Source organism: Lutjanus erythropterus, chromosome 7, assembly GCF_056507025.1.
Source record: "Lutjanus erythropterus isolate fLutEry1 chromosome 7, fLutEry1.hap2, whole genome shotgun sequence".
In the NCBI taxonomy this organism is placed as follows: Eukaryota; Metazoa; Chordata; class Actinopteri; order Lutjaniformes; family Lutjanidae; genus Lutjanus; species Lutjanus erythropterus.
In genome coordinates, this window is record NC_139323.1 from 17256405 (window position 1) to 17275404 (window position 19000).

General features: G+C 39.7%; 1 protein-coding gene across 2 annotated transcripts; it reads left to right on the forward strand.

Annotated features, from left to right (window-relative positions):
- The first annotated feature begins 417 nt into the window (after positions 1-417).
- edem3 (ER degradation enhancer, mannosidase alpha-like 3) lies at positions 418-17389 on the forward strand. Of its 2 annotated transcripts, XM_084722974.1 has the most exons (21): positions 418-2144; positions 2240-2285; positions 2765-2865; positions 3095-3134; positions 3928-4040; positions 4207-4360; positions 5013-5147; positions 7300-7405; positions 7648-7745; positions 8732-8857; positions 8946-9029; positions 9283-9366; positions 9799-9923; positions 11236-11407; positions 11505-11650; positions 11760-11904; positions 12476-12667; positions 12937-13102; positions 14159-14344; positions 14720-14767; positions 16672-17389. In XM_084722974.1, the coding sequence occupies exons 1-21, from the start codon at positions 2056-2058 to the stop codon at positions 17037-17039; spliced, it is 2724 nt and encodes a 907-aa protein (XP_084579100.1). In that variant the 5' UTR covers positions 418-2055; the 3' UTR covers positions 17040-17389. The 2 variants fall into 2 exon arrangements, with proteins under 2 accessions (XP_084579100.1, XP_084579101.1); XM_084722975.1 differs by lacking the exon at positions 14720-14767 and having other exon boundaries at positions 430-2144.
- Positions 17390-19000: the final 1611 nt, after the last annotated feature.

Below are 19000 nucleotides of genomic sequence, written 5' to 3' on the forward strand. Positions count from 1 at the left end.
GCTTTTGAGGATTAAATATGGTTAATCTTCACTTCACATGTTGCCAGGATATTGTAATTTCAAGTCTTGGAAGCTCATACAAACAAAGCGGATCACTATGAAAATGGAAGTTACTTGCAACTTTACATAATAGCTGAAGTGTGATTTTTTGTTTACAGAGGGCGTATAAGCTATATCAAGTAGTTAGTTATTTACTTACTTACCAGGGACAGTGCACATATATCAGCATTACAATTTACACTTCAATGTCAATGTGCTGGAGTTAGTTGAAAAGCTTTTTCATCCGTACTGTCTGTGCAGGTTTATAACACATTAGTGCCTGATGTCGTCTGTACAGTGCTTCAAAAAGTAATACAAAACAACAGAAACAATACAATGAAATACATAATACCACAGTAAAGATCGTCACAGTCCGTGACAGTACTACGACATTTTCATCACAATATTACAATATCCGATGTATTGTTACTTTGCTAATACACACCTACAGTTGCCGTTATTAAATTGTTATTACCTCCAAATGTAAGCATTATGCGCGAGAAAGTTTGAAGTTTATTTTTCCGAGCTTTTATGATCAGCACAGAAAGGCAACACAAGTGGGTCGGAACGGAAGTGACATCTCTTTTTCCGCGTAGTTTGTACTTGCAGGTACTTTCTCAACCTACTTGTGTAAAGTATTCAGGGGGCATTTAACAGTAGTTATGTTAGGTAGATTACATTTGCCTTATGGTAGGCTTAAGGCCAAGTGTACACGTAGATTTGTAAATCCCAGCGAAGGAGAGGCGATTTGTTTTTCAGCCTGTGAGGACCCACTGTCTGAGAAGCTAAACCCAGGGCAATTTTTTACCGGTTTTCCAGGAAGCGGATGTTGTTAACGTTTTCATCGCAACGGCATCCGGTTTTGAAGACAGGCTAGCTTGGCAAAACAACAGCAAACGGTGGAAATTAGCCACTTAATAGCCAGAAGGACAGAAAGAGAGCTCGTTCGGGTCCGCTGCTCAACGATGGACGCGTTTTCTTGTCGACTTGACTCGTATTTTCGGACTGTCCGTAGTCACCACCTCGGCTAGCTAGTTAGCACCGTTGGCTAACTGGCTAATTATACCCCGACAAGTGCTCGGTCCTCGGCTGCTTGTCTGACGGGCTGACGAAAGAAAACTGACAAGAGGAGGAAATAATTAACTTATATCTTCACAGTTTACAGTTGGCTCACACAAGTGATAAGAGGAGCTGGTATGTACAGGAACTAAAGTGCTGTTAGTTTGACGTTTGTCTTAAACGGCTTTATGTTGTATGGAGTAAGTAAACGATTTGAGGAGTGGGATTGCAAACAAGCAAATAGGACAAGGACTGTTTACCCGGGGTGCTGCTTGCCTTGCTTTACAGTGAGTCTTAAATGTGACAATGTGTCTTTGAATTTGAATTGAAGTTGCCTTGATCGCTGTTGCGTGAATATCACATCTAGGAAATGATATTATTGTAGTTTTCATATAGGATTCACTTGATTTGATAGGTTTAGGGCAGAGTTACTGTATATATAATATTAGTCAACGTGTCACGGGTATGTGTTATAGGTCCGGGTGACAGCTTGGAAAAGTAAACAGGTGTGACACACCACCAACCTGCTCGCAGTACTTACAGGAGCAACTTTGCACTACAACTAATGCCTGGTACATCTCTATCAGTCACTTTTTGATATCCGGTTACTTGAAATAACAACATTCCTACTGTTCAATTGCAGATTTAAAGCCACTGTTGACTCAGTTCTGTTTTTAGTGTTTGCTGAGAAACGCAGATGGAGATGCGGCTAAGATGTAGGATGACTTCATGATGCTTTCTGGACCCAGTGATATTAGTCGGTACTTTAAAGCGATTTAACATGATCGCAGAAGTATAACATTATTCGGATGGTGTAGGTTTGTGATTTTTAGGTGTTTTTGTTTGTTTTAACTGTTTGGTGAAGGCAGTGGTAATGATTAGGTATTTACTCAGTGATTATCTGAGAACCAAGCTATAGTTGTATGTATATTGCTGAGATCTTGCCCAGCTACCACAATGCAAGCTGTACTGTTCTTATTAACGCTGCTCGGAGTGTTATGCAGCCATGGGCATGCCATGTCCCGGGAGGAGAGGCACAGGTTGAGGTGAGTTGGGAAAAACACACAGCAACAGAAACACTTCCCTCTCCTGAAAGATATGACGCACGCTGACTCGTGTCTGTGTTTTCTCATCCCTGAAGGAACCAAGTGGTTGAGATGTTTGACCATGCATATCAGAATTATATGGTAAGTTATCTATTGTCACTGGTTTTCTTCCCAGAAATACAATTTTCTAGTTTAAGCAATTATTATGTCTTTATGAATATTATTATTATATTTTGATGAATCCTTGATATTTGTATTTGATTCAGAGCAATTTAGCAGTTTATTAGGTGATCAGGGCAGTTTTTTGGAGTATTTCTTGCATCCATGCTCATACCACTGTAGAGTAGAGAATATCTTTTGTAAGATAAGGTGTGATATTCTTCTTTGTAATGTTTAATTATTTCACCATAATTACTAATTTTTTATATCGGATTCATACTTTTTATATCCATCCCAACTTGCTTTTTGCAACTTCTTTTAGTTGGATAACATGAAACACCATAAACATAATGTACATTTGAAGGTGGCTGAGGTCTAATTAGACTGAGTTGGCCACCCATGAAAAAAATAATTAAAAGTTAAAACATGGTATTAAATGTGTGTTTGTGTGTATTTCTCAGGACCATGCATATCCAGCAGATGAGCTGATGCCTCTAACATGCAGAGGAAGAGTACGTGGGCTTGAGCCCAGTCGAGGTGACATCGATGACGCTCTGGGAAAGTGAGTACCACACTGCCTTTGTTTCTTGAGGCCTGACGCATTAATGTGGCATTGATGACGTGGGTTCACATGCACACATTGTTCAACACATTACCACACCTGGTCAAGCACTTGGTGGAACCAAATTGATTACACATGCTAAATAAATATCATGTTGAATAATGGTGATACAGTTATCACGAGGGACAATATGAACCCTTAGAAAACAGTTTTTGTCTTTCTCTGATAGGTTCTCTCTGACCCTCATAGACACTTTGGATACTCTGGTGGTGAGTATTGCTTTTGTGTATTTTTCATATTTGGTTGTGTTACAGTACTTTTTTGAAGTTGAATTAAAATTAATAGGAAAGAAAACAGTGGAGGTACTGATGAAACTGGAGTACTATATTTTGTGTACTGTACAAGAAAATGATCCTTTAATTCTTATGTCTTGATGCTGGAGACAACCGTGGCTGGAGGAATTATATTTTTGTGCTGTCCATCTGTCCCAGTCTCGTGAATTTGATATCTCAGGAACACCTTGAGGATATTTCTTTAAATTTGGCACGAACATCCACTTGGACTCAAGGATGAACGATTGAAATGAAAGATTTTGATGGTCAATGTCACTGTCACCTCACAAAACATGTTTTTGGTCATAACTCAAGAGCTTGTATGCTATTTATGAGAAGGTTTCACACAAATTTCTAATCTATAGCTATAAATATCAAAGGTCAACTTCCTAACATTCTGTAAAAACACTTCTCATTAACACTGATCTTGAGTGCCAACCTTGAAACTGAGGTGACTATGAAGACCTTCTGTGGACAAGGGATATAAAATGCAACTTGACTGGTTGGTGGAGGCATGCAACTGCGAGGCGGTGAATCTAGTTTCTCTTGCTCTTTGAGTCCTGAAAGAAAATATGTCTATGTTACGTAACAAAAATTAATAAATCCTTTTAATAAAATGTTTCTGGGGTCAATCATCAGAAGAATGTCTTGAGTGTTTCATTCCACTGTTAATCCATGAAATCATTATTAAGCCAGAATCTCATAGTCATGAGTTGTTTCTCATTTGCAGCTTTTGAACAAGACGACAGAGTTTGAGGCTGCAGTGAGGAGAGTGCTGTCAGATGTGAGACTGGACAATGACATTGTGGTGTCCGTCTTTGAAACCAACATTCGAGTCCTCGGGTGAGATTTGACTAGACTTTCAACACATATTAATGTTTAAGATGTTTTACATTAAGTGTTCTTTCTGACAGGCAGCAAACAGACCAGCTGTCCAAAGACTTTAGTGTTGAGAATTCACTGGATTCTGCTGTACTTAATTCTTAATATGTGGTTGTTGTGTGTTCAGAGGGCTGTTGGGAGGGCACTCTATGGCTGTGATGCTGAAGGAGGGAGGTCAACACATGCAGTGGTACCAGGATGAGCTCCTACATATGGCCAAAGACATTGGCCTACGACTGCTGCCAGCCTTCAACACCAGCAGTGGCCTGCCTTATCCCAGGGTGAGACACACAGAAACACCTCAGTTAAGCCCTTTAGTACCAGAAACAGTCAAACCTGCACTTCTGTCTGTATAAAGGGATAGTTCACGTTATTTCGCGTTCACGTGCGTGGCTGACGGCCATCTACCGTAGGCAATAAATTGACAAGTACCTCATACAACGCCACTTCAGATAATCCAACTATCCTTTTTAAGGTGGGGATATTAAACAAAAAATGTATACGTCCTTTTTTGTGCCATACTTGTTGATTTTCAAGGGTTTGTTTTCAAATATAGGATAAGAAAAGTCCCTATTATATTTTGAAAATAAATGTAGGTGATAAGTTGAGTTGAATTAGTGAGAAATAAGTTGGTTAATGAGAAGAGTCGATGAAAACCATGTTCATTTGTGAATGAATCTACTGGAGTCAATGGAAATCTGTACTACAGATTGACAAAAATAAGTCAAAACCAAAAAAAATCTTTTTGCAGTTTGACAGATTTGCATCCTCTCAGATCATGACCACATATTTTCATTTTCTGCCTCACTGCTCTGCAGCTGTCACAGCTTTCGTACGCAGGCATTTTCATGTCTGACTAGATTTCATTCACAGTAAGTTCTGCAAACCAAATGTGACTCAAAAACCGATTGTGTTTTTTCTTCTACTTGACAGGTGAACTTGAAATATGGCGTCACGGGTCCTGAGACGAGAACAGGCACCGAGACAGACACCTGTACTGCGTGTGCAGGAACCATCATCTTGGAGTTTGCTGCTTTAAGTCGCTTCACTGGGGATCCTGTGTTTGAGGTATCACATCTTCATCAGATAATAATATATTTATATAACAATAATATGTGGTAATTTATCATTTTGCTGATGTCAAACATTTTATTTCTGACTGGAATACTGGATATACTTTGACCATATTGTTAGTAAGAAAAACATTTTAAATATCCACAATAATGGTGTTATTAGTCAACATTGTGAAAAGATGTCTGTTCCATAGTATTATAGATGAGGAAGGAATATATTTTAGTGAGCCAGCATATCTAAAACAGCAAAATGGGTCTGAGGAATAATTTCATCTATTGGCTAAAAGTTTTTGATTTCCTCTGCCATCCACAGATTTTTTTCATCTCCTCTAGAATTTATTATATGTACCTCCAGCCAGTCCTAATTTGATATCGAAAGATTACCTTCACTTTCCTGTTTTACTTTAATGTATTCTATAGTGTGGGATTCCTTGTCATAAAGCCCTTTTAAAGTCTGAAGAGAGCATCCTTAACTAAAAGTTTTTAACTCCACCTAATAACATATCAAAAACTGAATCAGAATCAAAACTGTTCTAAGACACAAAACTAAATTTTGACCCATCACTGCTGACAAACAGCTGTTCAACACTAAGAAAGCCATCAGCTACTTCAACAGCCACACCTTACAGGCTGCTCATTGAATATCTGTAAACCAGGTTACACTTTGTCATTTTATCTTTTTTGAGATCAGGTTGCAGAGACTCGGCTTTATGAAACCACCCTGTTGTTGTTTGACAACACACAACATGAAATATGGTATCAGTCATGTCTCTCCTGTATTAAGTGAGATCTTATTCAATGTTCTTTTCCCCTTGTCTTACTGTTGTTCTCGCTGTTCTGGTGATGAATTAGTTGAAGCATCTTGATAATTTTGATGATGCATTATTCAGCTGGGACCCTATTTTCCCATGTTTTTGTGTCAAAGTAGTTGATGGGGACAGCAAGTTTTGAAATTGATCTAGTATTGAGGGAGAGTGTTACAGTCGTCAGCGGCTAAATGGGCTGTGTTGTAATCTCTATGAGAAACTGCACCCTCAACAGACATCTACTGAAAGTGTTTGTTTCACCACTGACTATTATAAGTGTCTGATAACTTTAGGAAAAGGAAACCTACAGACGTTTTGTTTAAGAGTAAGACTCTTTTTAAAAAACAGAAACAGCTGATGTATTGCTCTTGTCAAAGCCACCAGACTCCATTTGAATAAACATTATATCATCGTAAAACACACTTTATTCAAACTTGCCAGGCGCATACTTACCGAAACAGTCTTGGCTCATCTTTCTGCTATTCCAACAACTGACAACTCTGGTTTAGTTGATATAAACCTTTAATTCACTGCGATAGATGTGAAAACATTGGAAAAGAGGAGTGAGAGGGAGGTTTGACATCAAAGAAGCAGCAGGGAGAAATGGCATGTAGAGCCAGAATATTTTCACATCCAGTGATGTGAATTAAAGGTTTATTTCAATCAAACAAAAAGAGTTGGTAATTGTTGAAACAGAGGAAAGACGAGCCAAGACTGCACATATTTAGTGTGATTGGGGACTTGAAGATTTTTGCATGTCAGCATTTCTTTTTGTACTTTATGTCCTGGTGTTCACCAGGAATGATAATTTTATTATTTACACCTGTGCTTGTGACTGTGTCAAAATGTCTTCAAAGAAAAAGGTCTGCTCATGGAATATTGATGAAAATGAAAATATGTTAGACATAGACCTTTAAGTTTATTTTTATTTAATTAAATGTACAAAGCATATTCATTAACATGGGCATTTGAGTCCATTCTGTATCCACATAACATAAAAAGAAAGTGTGAATGGGAGGCCAATATTGTATCTTTTGCTTGTCGATTAATCTGCTTCTTGTGCAAAAGATCCAGAATTTCATCCTCTTCAAACGTGTAATGAAAAGCAGAGACCTTGTAGCTGCAGTAGACTCTTCAAGTATTTGTGAAAAAAAAATACATTTTTCTCTGTGCTACTATATGATATGACAGTGTGGAGCTGGTTCACTTCCAGGCAGCTATAGACTGCTGATCAAGCACAGAGTCAATCACTGTAATCTTTTTAACAGTGGACAGCTGCTGCTGCACATTGATTTCTTTACTTTTTTAATCAATAATGCACCGGTCCTCTCACACACACAGGCCCACGCCCGGCGAGCCATGGACTTTCTGTGGGAGAAGAGACAGAGGAACAGTAACCTGGTGGGAACCACCATCAACATCCACTCTGGAGAGTGGGTCCGCAGAGGTGAGAGAGTGGGGACGGGGGGGACCTCAGGGGGGAGCAGTGGGATTGAAGGATGAGGTGAGGAGGTGATGGCAAATATAGACAGGAGAAAAGTGGAAGTTAAGTGCAGGGATACAGTCTTACTGACCAGGTGAGAGAGGATTTGGTTGAAGAGAGGGATGATGGGTCAAAACAGAACATTTGTTCAACATCTAATTTCTCTTGTCTCGTCTAATGTGAAAAATATTATTTTATGTCTCCAGACAGCGGAGTCGGAGCTGGAATTGACTCATACTATGAATATCTGCTAAAGGCCTACATTCTCTTGGGAGATGACCTGTTTCTGCAGCGGTTCAATATTGTGAGGACACACACACACACACACACACACACACACACACACACACACACACACACACACACACTTGTGCTGTAATTCAATGCCTCTGTATCTGCATAATAACATTTTGTCACAGTGGCCTCTTCAACAAAAAGCAGCCTTACATGTTTGTACATTTAGGATTTGGGATTAGGATGATTCTGTTTCATTCTTCAGTACAGAAGTTAGTTTGAAAATAATACTTTTAAAATCATTTTGTTGCTGTTGAGCCCTGTCAAGGCTAACCAGGTTACCACTGGCAACCATTTTAAAAAATTGGCAACCAATTCTTGGCCTTCAGTGGCAGTGGCAACCTCTTTTTAACAGAAATAGAGCAATGTATCCCAAAATAAATGCATTTTTTATATTGATAGCATCAGTGACAAATATTGCTGTAACAGTCAGAACCAGAAACAGACATTGGTGCATCATGATTTGTGTGTTTATTGGCATCTATTTTAGAGACGATGGCAAAGCAAATTTAAGTTTTTCACTGCGGGGTGAGAAGTTTTACTGACCTGTGAACATCACAAACAAATTTACAAATTGGTTCAACTGACAAAGAAACAGATGAAGCTGACTGAAAAAAATGGAAATTTGTGAAGTTGCGGGAGATAAAAAAAAAGATATTTTGAACTGGACAGAAAATTGTTTTGCAAAGCATATGCAAAATACCTTCACGTCAATAAATGATGCAGCAAGTTCACTAGTTTAAGGTAGCACATCCTATAGAACCACAGGTTACTGTAATAAAGCTTTTAAATATTCTTTTATGTCACATCTTCAATATAAAGCTGATATATAACTGCACAGTACCTTAATTACTCAAAATATGAGGTGACTAAAAATGGCAATCATATTTTCAGTTTTGGCAACCAAAAGCTGTTGCCAGCTTGACAACCAGTTTTAAAAGTTAGTGTTGAGTGTTATTCCATCCTTGATCCTTCCACCTTGTATGCCCCATTTAGCACTATGCATCTATAATGAAGTACATCAGCCAGCCTCCGCTACTGCTGGATGTCCACATCCACAAACCTCTACTTCCTGCTCGCACCTGGATGGACTCTCTGCTGGCCTTCTTCCCTGGACTGCAGGTCAGACTGGATCATATATAAATTGAAGCCGTTTCTCCTCCTGTATTGGCTTGTTTCAATAAAGTTTGACATACTGTTCATGTCTCAGGTGTTGAAGGGTGATATCCGTCCTGCCATTGAGACTCATGAGATGTTGTATCAAGTTACAAAGAAACACAACTTCCTCCCAGAGGTAATCTGTCTCTCTGTGTATCCAACATGAAATCACATCTTAGGCATAAACTGTGCCGCAAAGAGTTACATGGTGTTGTTTGACCTTAGAGTCCAGTAACCCCATATGGCTTGTCTTGCCAACCACAGCTGTTTGGAAGAGAACAAGCTTACATTTCACGCAGCACGGCTGCATTTTAGCTTCGTCTGTCTGTTCTAATTACAACGCCTGCGGTGGTGTGCTGACCCCTTCGTCCTTCTCCGTCTGTCCCCAGGCCTTCACGACTGATTTCAGGGTACACTGGGCCCAACATCCCCTGAGGCCTGAGTTTGCAGAGAGCACCTATTTCCTTTACAAGGTAATTTATCAAGGAAGCTCGACATAATGCAGGCGTTCTCTTTTTACTGCCACGGTGCAGAGGTAAATGTCTGTTGTCATGCACCAGATTTTGTTAAATGTTGGCAATTTGCAGTTTGAGCTCAAGTTTCTGACATTTGACCAAAATCTCCAGGTACACTAGGGCTCATTCACAATATTTCAGAAAAACTATCTCCACTTCTGCAGTTATGAAGCCGCCTCCAGCATACAGACACTAATTAGTGTTCATAATTATCATACTTTGCCTGCAGTGTTCTTGTGTCTTGTAAAAATGTATGAAGGAACATAATATGATAAAACATTGAGATCATTTGCCTTTATGGAAGTTACATATTTGTGTCTGACCAGATTTCTCTTGAGCCACCTTCATGTCCTCTGTTATAATCACACTCCCGCCCTCTCGCCCCCTCAGGCCACAGGAGATCCGTATTACCTAGAGGCAGGTCGCACCATCCTGGACAACCTTAATCGCTTTGCTCGTGTCCCCTGTGGCTTTGCTGCAATGAAGGACGTACGCACTGGAAGCCACGAGGACAGGTGAGAATATAAAGATTCAGTACAATGATTTATGGGATGATAGACCACTCAAGTGAAACATCTTTTAAATGTGCTTTACATACTGTACTATCAGATTTACACGCCTTGCTACAGCAAGTGAGGGGAAGGAAAACGTAGTAGCAAGATTGGTTTAATATTATTTAGGGATCACTAGATACAAAATAACATGGACAATCTTTGTGTTACCATTGTGACTCAGCCTAACCAACTCTGAATTCATGAGGCAGATATTGATATGTGAGAGAAATATACTGTAATGATACTGTTAATCAGCCAATTTCTTCTTTAGAAACACATAAGATGGCACAGGAATCCCTCAAATTTCATTATTTAAAGTCCAGATCAAATAGCATTTTGATAGTATCTAGCTTCCATGTTGTCATGTATTCCCGAGTGAAACGGGATAGACAGGTGGGTCATAACGCTGGGAGGAATTTGATTTGACATGCCAATGTACCATGCTGTTGCTAGCTAGCTAACTGATGAATCTTAACTCTGTAAAAACACAACTTTCCCTTTTAGCTTTGCTAAAAGTTGAAGATTGATTGATGGGTTAATGTCATGATCCTGGCTGAACTTGTTTGGTTCAAGTCTATGTAAGCACACAACATATTTTGGTTTACAGGGAGAAAACATGATTAGATTTTGATATAAGAGAACAAAGAAATGCTTTTTGATTTTTGATCCAAAATGGTTAAAAAGGCATTTGTCATTTTATCTCAACATTAAATTGTTGTGACAAAGCTGTGCACTTAAGCAGGGAATTTTAACAATGACATTAAAAAGCAGGAAACTTCACTGTTAAACTAATTTATTATCAAGAATAATCTACAAGAGAAAGAATGACTTTTGGGGTGAAACATTACATATCCAGCAATAAGATAATGCTATTTTGGTGGCCTTGCCATTTTTCACCATGAATTTTCCTCATGCAAAGAAAAAAAAACATGAGAGTAAAACATTTGTATGATGCTATAATCACATTTTAAAACATACATTAAGTGTCTTGAAACATTGATTAAGAAAAGTAAGGGTCAGATACACAAAGAAATGCAGAGCCTTTAATGTATCACACAGTATGTTTTTGAACATGTCTGCTGTTTAAACACAGTATCTACAACAAGCCAATGATGTGAACAAATATCAGTCTGCTGATAAGTTCTTTCTTTACTTTGCAATGACCTTTAGTGGTTATTTGCTAAATGAACTGGCAGTTTAAAGTATACACTCTGTTAGCCCTGCACTTCATATCTTACACCCCTTCTCTCTCTCTCTCTCTCTCTGCCGTTAGAATGGACTCATTCTTCCTTGCTGAGATGTTCAAATACCTGTTCCTGTTGTTTGCTGATGCCGAGGACTTACCATTTGACGTGGAGGACTACGTCTTCACCACCGAAGCACACCTGCTGCCCCTGTCCCTCTCCACAGCCCCTCACTCTTCATCTATCCCTACAAACAGAACGGTAATCACCAGGATACCATTATGATTTACATCTGATTTAAACTGGCGAAAGCATTTACAGCAGAATCTGATATGTATGTATATCTGTGATACTTCAGTCAGAGGAAGAGCTGGACGACTCGAACTTTGACTGGACCTGTCCCAACACGCGCCTCCTGTTTCCTGACCCCGCCTTCCCTCGTAACCTGAGAGAACCAATCCGTAGTGCTGTGGACAAGAGCTGCCCCCGTCCTGCTCCTTACAGGTATGTAAATATACAGCTGTGACCAAGTTAGATTCCTGCACTTATTGTCTGTTTTTCATACCTACTTTATCTCTTCTGTGTCTTTGACTTCTCCTCACCGTCCTCTCAGGGAGCCTGGGATGGGCCGTCCTCCTCTCAGGGCTCAGGACTTTATGGCAAACAATCCTGAACATCTGGAACTGCTGAGGAGGATGGGTGTCAGTCTCATCCACTTGAAAGATGGCAGGGTGCAGCTGGTCCAGCACGCTACACAGGTAAACAGTTTAGCAACAAGGATAAACAAAAAAAACCCCACACAGTCCAAGACTGAAATAAGTCACTTTCATAATAATATGCTACACATAATGAGGCTTGATTTTGAGGAAACATAACTTTATGTAAAATTTGCATTCTAATAACTTTATGATATGCAAACTGTATATCTTAACTATTTATACCTTATAAAAGGAAATCTCTTTATAATATAACACACACAATTGCAGTGTGCAGAATACTGCAAGACAATCTCTGCACTGATATATACAATACAACATTATCTTCAGAACCAATGAGGAAAAACTACCCTTTGAAATAGGAAGATAAAGTTATTTGTCAAAAAGAATCAAATGATTAATATTGTATTTATTTACTGCATAATGAAGTCCACAATGACTTTAAAACATGCAACAGCTTGTGCATCTGCTCTGTTATTTAAATATAAAACGGCATTAGAACATACTGCGATGCAGGCACCATTGTAGCGAGAGACTTTGTTTGTCGAGATATTCTTTCATTCCTGACTTCCTCTTTTCCTCTCATCTTCCATTCTGGCATATCCACACCCAGGCGGTGAGTGCGGTGGCAGCAGAGGATGGTGTGCGCTTCATGCAGGAGATGATGGAGCTGTCCAGCCAGCAGCAGAAGGAGCAGCTGCCTCCCAGAGCCATCCAGATCGTCTCACATCCGTTCTTTGGCAGGGTGGTGCTGACCGCTGGCCCAGCGCAGTTTGGCACAGACCTGTCCAAAAGTTCCACAGGAGTGAGTGGGTTTTTGTAGCTCTGTCAAACTGCCAGGTTTCAAATGGGCACTTAACTATTCTCCTGTTTGTTTTTCTTAAAAGAGCCACTCAGTTCTCCCCTTTATTTTTTAAGAGAGCACTTCCTCTCCTCGAATATTTTCCTAATTCAAAGTAAAATTCAAGAGAGCATGTGGGATTAGACTGCAGTTCTACACCCCATGATATTAAAACTTGTTCCTTCATTCTCTGCAGCAAGTCACCTGTGCTCCCTCTTTCCTCCTGTATGCAGGTACGAGGCTTTGTGACTGTGGCTGAACCCTACAGCGGCTGCACTGAAATCACAAATGCTGAGTATGTGCAGGGCCACATTGCTCTGTTGCAGAGGGGACAGTGTATGTTCGCAGAAAAGGCCAGACACATCCAGAAGGCTGGCGCCATCGGAGGCATAGTCATCGGTGAGTGCAAGCAGCCAACGACACAAAACGGAAGATGACTATTCAATGACTAGATAAATGGATTATCTTGAAGACAGCCAGGCGAATAGGGTCCTGCAAATTATAATGATTGCTGAATAATAAAGCAGAACTCAACTAAGCTTTATGATAATAATCTGCATCTGTGTTGGAGCTTTTTTAAAGGTTGTAAATCCCTTCATAATACATAAACAGTATAGACTAATCCAATGCGATTCCATCTTAAAGGCATAGTTTGGATTATTTGAAGTGGGGCTATATGAGGTACTTATCCATAGTCCGTGTATTACATATGTCAGATGGCGGTCGACTCATCTCCAATGTGGTTCCAGTTGCTGGTGCACTGCTGCCTCAATCTGTTTGTTTTATTGTGTTATTGTGTGACCCTTTTGTTTTAAAAGGTTAGTTCAGATTCACCGGAGTCATACAATAACAAATTAACTGATTGAGACAGTGGTAGATCAGCAACTTCTGTCCTCTGTGAGGTAAAATGACTGTTTTTGCCAGAGGAGTCATGTTGAGTGCTGTTTAGCTTATATAACGGTGGTTTCCCGTTGGAAAAGGCAGTCTGATGTCAAATTAAAGTGGATAAGATATTCTAAGTATAGTATTATACTGGTATTGTTTTTTTTTTTAGTTAGGACTTTTTTTTAGGTAACTAAAATACATTTTGTTGCTGACCGTGTCCACAGCAGTACGTTGCCCTAGCTTCAGGGCTGTTAATCCTCTCTGCTTCTCCAAACTGGGTGCATGTCGACCTCCATCTACTGTAGATATTCAACTGCCAAAGGTTAATACCCCACTTTAAATAATCAGAACTATTCCTTTAATTTCTCCGAGTAATAGATGTCTTCAGATAGCTTCTTTTGTCAGAAAAACTGTCCAAAACTTAAGGGTAGTGAATTTGGAACCAGCAGTTGTTTGACACATTTCTTTTTAAAATAAATCTCTTATCAAAGTTGTCAGTTAACTTTTCTGTCGATTGATTTATCAATTCATTATTTCACCCCTAACTGTCTCGTACTTACCTCCTCACAGATGACAACGAGGGTAGCAGCAGCGACACGGCTCCCCTGTTTCAGATGGCAGGAGACGGTCGCAGCACAGATGACATCACCCTGCCTCTCCTCTTCCTCTTCCACAAGGAGGGCAACATCCTGTTGGAGGCGCTGAAGGAGTACAGAGAGGTGGAGGTGCTGCTGAGCGACAAAGCCAGAGACAGAGGTGTGACATGATTCGCTCCCTAATTGTTAGAACTCTTCTCAGCTCTCTCGATGAGATTGATCACATCAGTGTACTCATCTCTCTGCACTGACTGAGCCTCATTATGTGCTCATAAAATAAAGATGAGCTGTAGGGATCCAGGCATTATTTGAAGTCTTAGAGATCGTGACTCACTCTGAAGCCACCCACAGGCTGTGGTTATAATGGTAGATGGTGAAGGTCTACACCCTTATCAATATTGCATCTTCATTCTTTTCCTCTTCTTCCTCGTTTGCCGAGTCCCTCTATTCCCTGTGGTGGACTGTAACAGTACCTTTCCTCTCCTCTCTTGGTTTCTCTTCTTTTTTCATAACCCTCTCCCCTTTGGATGAGCAGCAGCCATATTCAAAGGTAAACCTCTTCCTGGCAGCCTGATTGAGGGCAGTAAGTATTCATTTCCTTCTTTCTTTGTCTGTTACCCACATTTTTCATCCTTTTCCTTGCCTTTATGGCTGTTTTCCCTCTTCATAGTCATGCTTTCATTACTCCATTCCTTCCTCTAACCACAGGATTCTGTTTGTGTTTGACAGAAAAGCTTAGTGCTGTCACAGTATTGTCATCTTTTCTGTTCCTCATCAGAGCTCAGACATGCAGCTCTGTATATCTTTTTTGTCACTGGAGCAAACCAATAGTAACACATGGTGAGGCTGGACAGTGTGATAGATCGTGACCTGACTTGTGTATTGACACAAATTTGGTTCCTGGAAAAACTCATTTGTGTTTGGTCAGCTTACTTTTCTATGTTCAGCTGTGTTTGCTGTCAAAGAGGCTGCACAAAGGCAAGATTTCAGAACAAATAATAAGAAACCTGAACAGACATTATAATCATTATAAGTAGCCCGGCTCAGGTGCAGGATCAGCACACAAGAGTCTTAGTATTCAAGAATGCTGGACTCTTCAGCAGATGAAATGCTCCCAAAAGCAGGCACCTCACCACAAACCCTTTGATTAGATTGCAGGAAGTGAAATGTGTGTCAAAATACTATTTTAAATAAAATATTGTTGTGCTGCAGAGATGGCCAACACATCATATTCTACAGACTTAAGATGTCATCTTTGTTTTGTAGAGATCCCTGCAAAAATCACACCGTAATCGATTTAATATGTTTGAGAGAAAACAAGAATAGTGATGTAAAAAAATTATCATTCTTTTTAATATTGCAAAACATATCACAATTGCAAAAATCAGACAAAATAATTGTAATTAGATCATTCAGCCGTTGAAGTATTTGATCAGAAAAGGTTGATGGAAATGGCAAAACAAGGGTCCTCAGTAATACAAAAAAATTTGCTTGAGTGGTTTTTCGCCCTTTTCAAAATGGAGATGGAAGGACGTTTTCTTTTCTGACGTAGTGAACATTTAACTCACATGACTGATCAGCTGTTTCCCCTGTGAGTCTCCTCATTGCTCCTATGGCTCTATAATACGTCACACAAATCTGATGTAACTGTGCTCATATTCATACATGAAACAAACAGAAATCTCATATTTCCATCATGTTTTTTACATTCTACTCCACCCACTGCATAATTTAAAAAAACGCTAAAACCATCATCTCGTTATGCCCTTCTCTCTTGCAATGGTATAATGATTTTCTGACTGGAGAACTGGCGTCACCTAGTACTTATCTTGATGAAACGGCTCATAATAATGGCATAACAGCAGGAAACAAGCGTTCATTTACATTTTCTTTTGCCAATTTTCAAAATTTGGTTAAAACTTGCGGTTCATTTGGATGGAGACATGGCTAGTAATGACCAGTTAACTTCTGCCTATTTGTGATTGAACTGTAACATCTTAAAGTCACAGTCACTTTCTGTACAGTCCTTGACTGCAATAATAAAAGTGCACACTTGTTTCTTAATACATTCATCTGCATTTAAAGAAAGCAGCTACATTTTTAGAAGCTACATGGTTTTTTTTTTTCTAACCAGATCTATGCAGAATTCACAGTACAACCTTTTGCCAGATTTCTTTTCTCAGTTGACTCTCAGCTTGGTTGTGCAGCTATGTGAGAAAGGCTTTATCCTGTGGGAAACATGACTCACCATCAGCATCATGCTGTTACAGTTGACAGCCTCTCCATGAAAACTGGTCTATTTTTGACTGAGAATGGCTACCAGGGGGCATGTTGTATAGATTACTGGCTGAGGAGGAGGAAAGGGGCTCTCTCTCTCTCTGTGTGTGTGTGTGTGTGTGTGTGTGTGTGTGTGTGTGTGTGTGTGTGTGTGTCCTGCACATCTTTTTGTGAAAACTGATTGGTCACACATCCCTACTTTCTTTTCAGGTGTGGACATGCAGGAAGCAGAGGAAGACTGCGTAACTGAGGCAACAACTCCCACCTCGTTTGAACCTGTTGGCCAATCACAAATGAGCACGGTGGAGCTGGATGAATTAGCTCCTGAGGAGGTTACTCCACCGCAGGAGGACGTCAGTCCTGTAGTTGAAGACACTAGTCCGGCAGAAGAAGTCAGACCACTGGAAGAGAAAGCTACTCCCGCAGATGCGGCACAGCCCAAAGAGGAGAGAGACTCTGAGAAGGGAGAGGAGCCTGAGGGCGACACAGACTCGAGCAGCCAGTCAGTGGACGAGCTGCTGGCTGATTGGCGGGAAGACCTGGAGGCCTTCAAGCAGATGGAGAAAGATGAGCTCTGACAGTCGCTGGGCGTGTCTTAGCCCTGTGACTGCGGTTCGATCCCGCTGTGGGGAGAAACCTTGGAGGGGGAACTCATCTTCACACGCCACCAGCCTCAGTCTGAAGTCGAAGGACGCTGGGGAGATGTGTGTCATGACTGTTTGTTCTCTTGCTGTCTGTGTGGATGGTATCACGTGCCAAGGCGAGCCCACATACTGTATCTCTGGACCAGAAGGGAGTCCTTTTTAGCCTGGTAGACAATGGTTAAAAGACCAGGGTTCTTACCTCACTTTCTCATACAGTTTCTGTTATTCGTAGTGTCTCGTTCATTCTAAAATAAATAATAAAAATTGTTGATAACAGAAAAAAATACAGTTTCTGTTAATCTGTCATAACAATCCCTAATGAGTGACATGGACCCGACTGCATTGTAAGAACGAAAAAGTTGAGAAAACTCATTTCAAGCCAACTTACTTGAATAGATTTTTGAGTTTTGAGCCCAACTCAAGCTCTTAAAGGAGAACATGTAGCAGTTGAGTACTGAAAAATGAGTACTGTAGTCCAAATACCCAGTTGGAGTGCAGTTTGGTGACTACCTGCCTTATTGTCTGCCAGACTCCATTTACAAATTGGTAATTTTCCTTGATCTCTGATAACATATTCCTGTCATTTTATGAATTATCACGGTAAATATATTGCAGATTTCTCCTTCAAGTTCTGACATAAATTTTACTAACTAGTGTTTTGTTGGAATAATTTACTTATGTTCTTTAGATATACTTGAATCTTTGTGTTTTGGAACCCCCCCCCCCCCCAAAAAAAAATGTGTTAAAAAAATTGAAAATGAATAATGGTTAATAATTTAATATTTTCAGTTGCAACCATTTAATTTTCAAGCACCCAAATTATGAGGTTCACAGCTCACTGTGAATAATTTTTGGTTTCTGAAACTCAGATTCATGGTCATCTAAAGAAGAGAGGAGAATTATCTCAACAAAAGATTGTAAGTAGGCAAAACTGTTGCTTTATTTCAAACGTAAGAGTTTGCTTTTAAAAATCACATGAATGCAGTTGCCTTGAAATTGAGTTTTCTCAACTTTTTCTTTACAGTTTGTGTGTAACAGCGTCTGACTTTCCACAGCAAATTACTTTTCACTCTGATGTTCTCTCTATGCATTTCTGACTCCTCTTTGCTCAAATTAATGCTGGTTCTGTTTAATCCATTGACCAATTAATTTTCTTTAAATGTGATGATTATTTGTGATGATGCATTTACTGCCGTCATGGTCTTGGGTCTAATCATATGTATACTTTGATGTGAGTTAAGGACTCAATAATTCACGTGGGGGTCGGTGAACACTGAATAAGCTGCAGGATCTTTTTATGGCTTTATGGAAGATAAACTCAACACCAAACTTTATCTCTCTGGAGATATAAGAAGTCATCTGTTAATGTAAATATGTATTTGTCCAGATATATTGACTGAATATAGTGCTGCTTTGCTCAGGTTCTAGTTCACCCCCACAAACAACAACCTCTGGACCACATTGGGGTGGAGCAGACAGACACACCCTCAGCAGTGTGGTGGGATGAATTACACACCTGTAAGCTGCCACAGGAGGGCGCTATATGACCTGTCTGTCATGCTGTTCCTGCTGACTGACTGGAAGGAGCAGAAATAAGCCAATAAGTTAACATGATGAAATTAAATAAAAACTGAGAGGGAAATTGGGAAAGACTTGCTTGATTTTTATTTTTATTTTTATTATTATTATAGCTCTGAATGTTGGATTCAAATGTTGCAGCTCATAAAAGAAATTATGTAAAATGGGAGGAGATTCATGAATTGGGCTGATTTACTTAACTAAGATTGAATCCAGGAGCAGTTTTTATTATCTGACTGTAATTCTGGGCTGCTAAACTACTTTTTAATATAAAAGATGATCTAACAGAATATTCAGAACATGTCACATCTGTAGAT

What these genes read in the sequence shown, in the direction of transcription:
- edem3 (XM_084722974.1), top strand. Translation starts at nt 2,056, where the DNA reads ATGCAAGCTGTACTGTTCTTATTAACGCTGCTCGGAGTGTTATGCAGC. An exon ending in TGGAGAGTGGGTCCGCAGAG is followed by an intron (nt 7,406 to 7,647) that starts GTGAGAGAGTGG and finishes TTATGTCTCCAG; the next exon opens with ACAGCGGAGTCGGAGCTGGA. An exon ending in CCCCGTCCTGCTCCTTACAG is followed by an intron (nt 11,651 to 11,759) that starts GTATGTAAATAT and finishes CCGTCCTCTCAG; the next exon opens with GGAGCCTGGGATGGGCCGTC.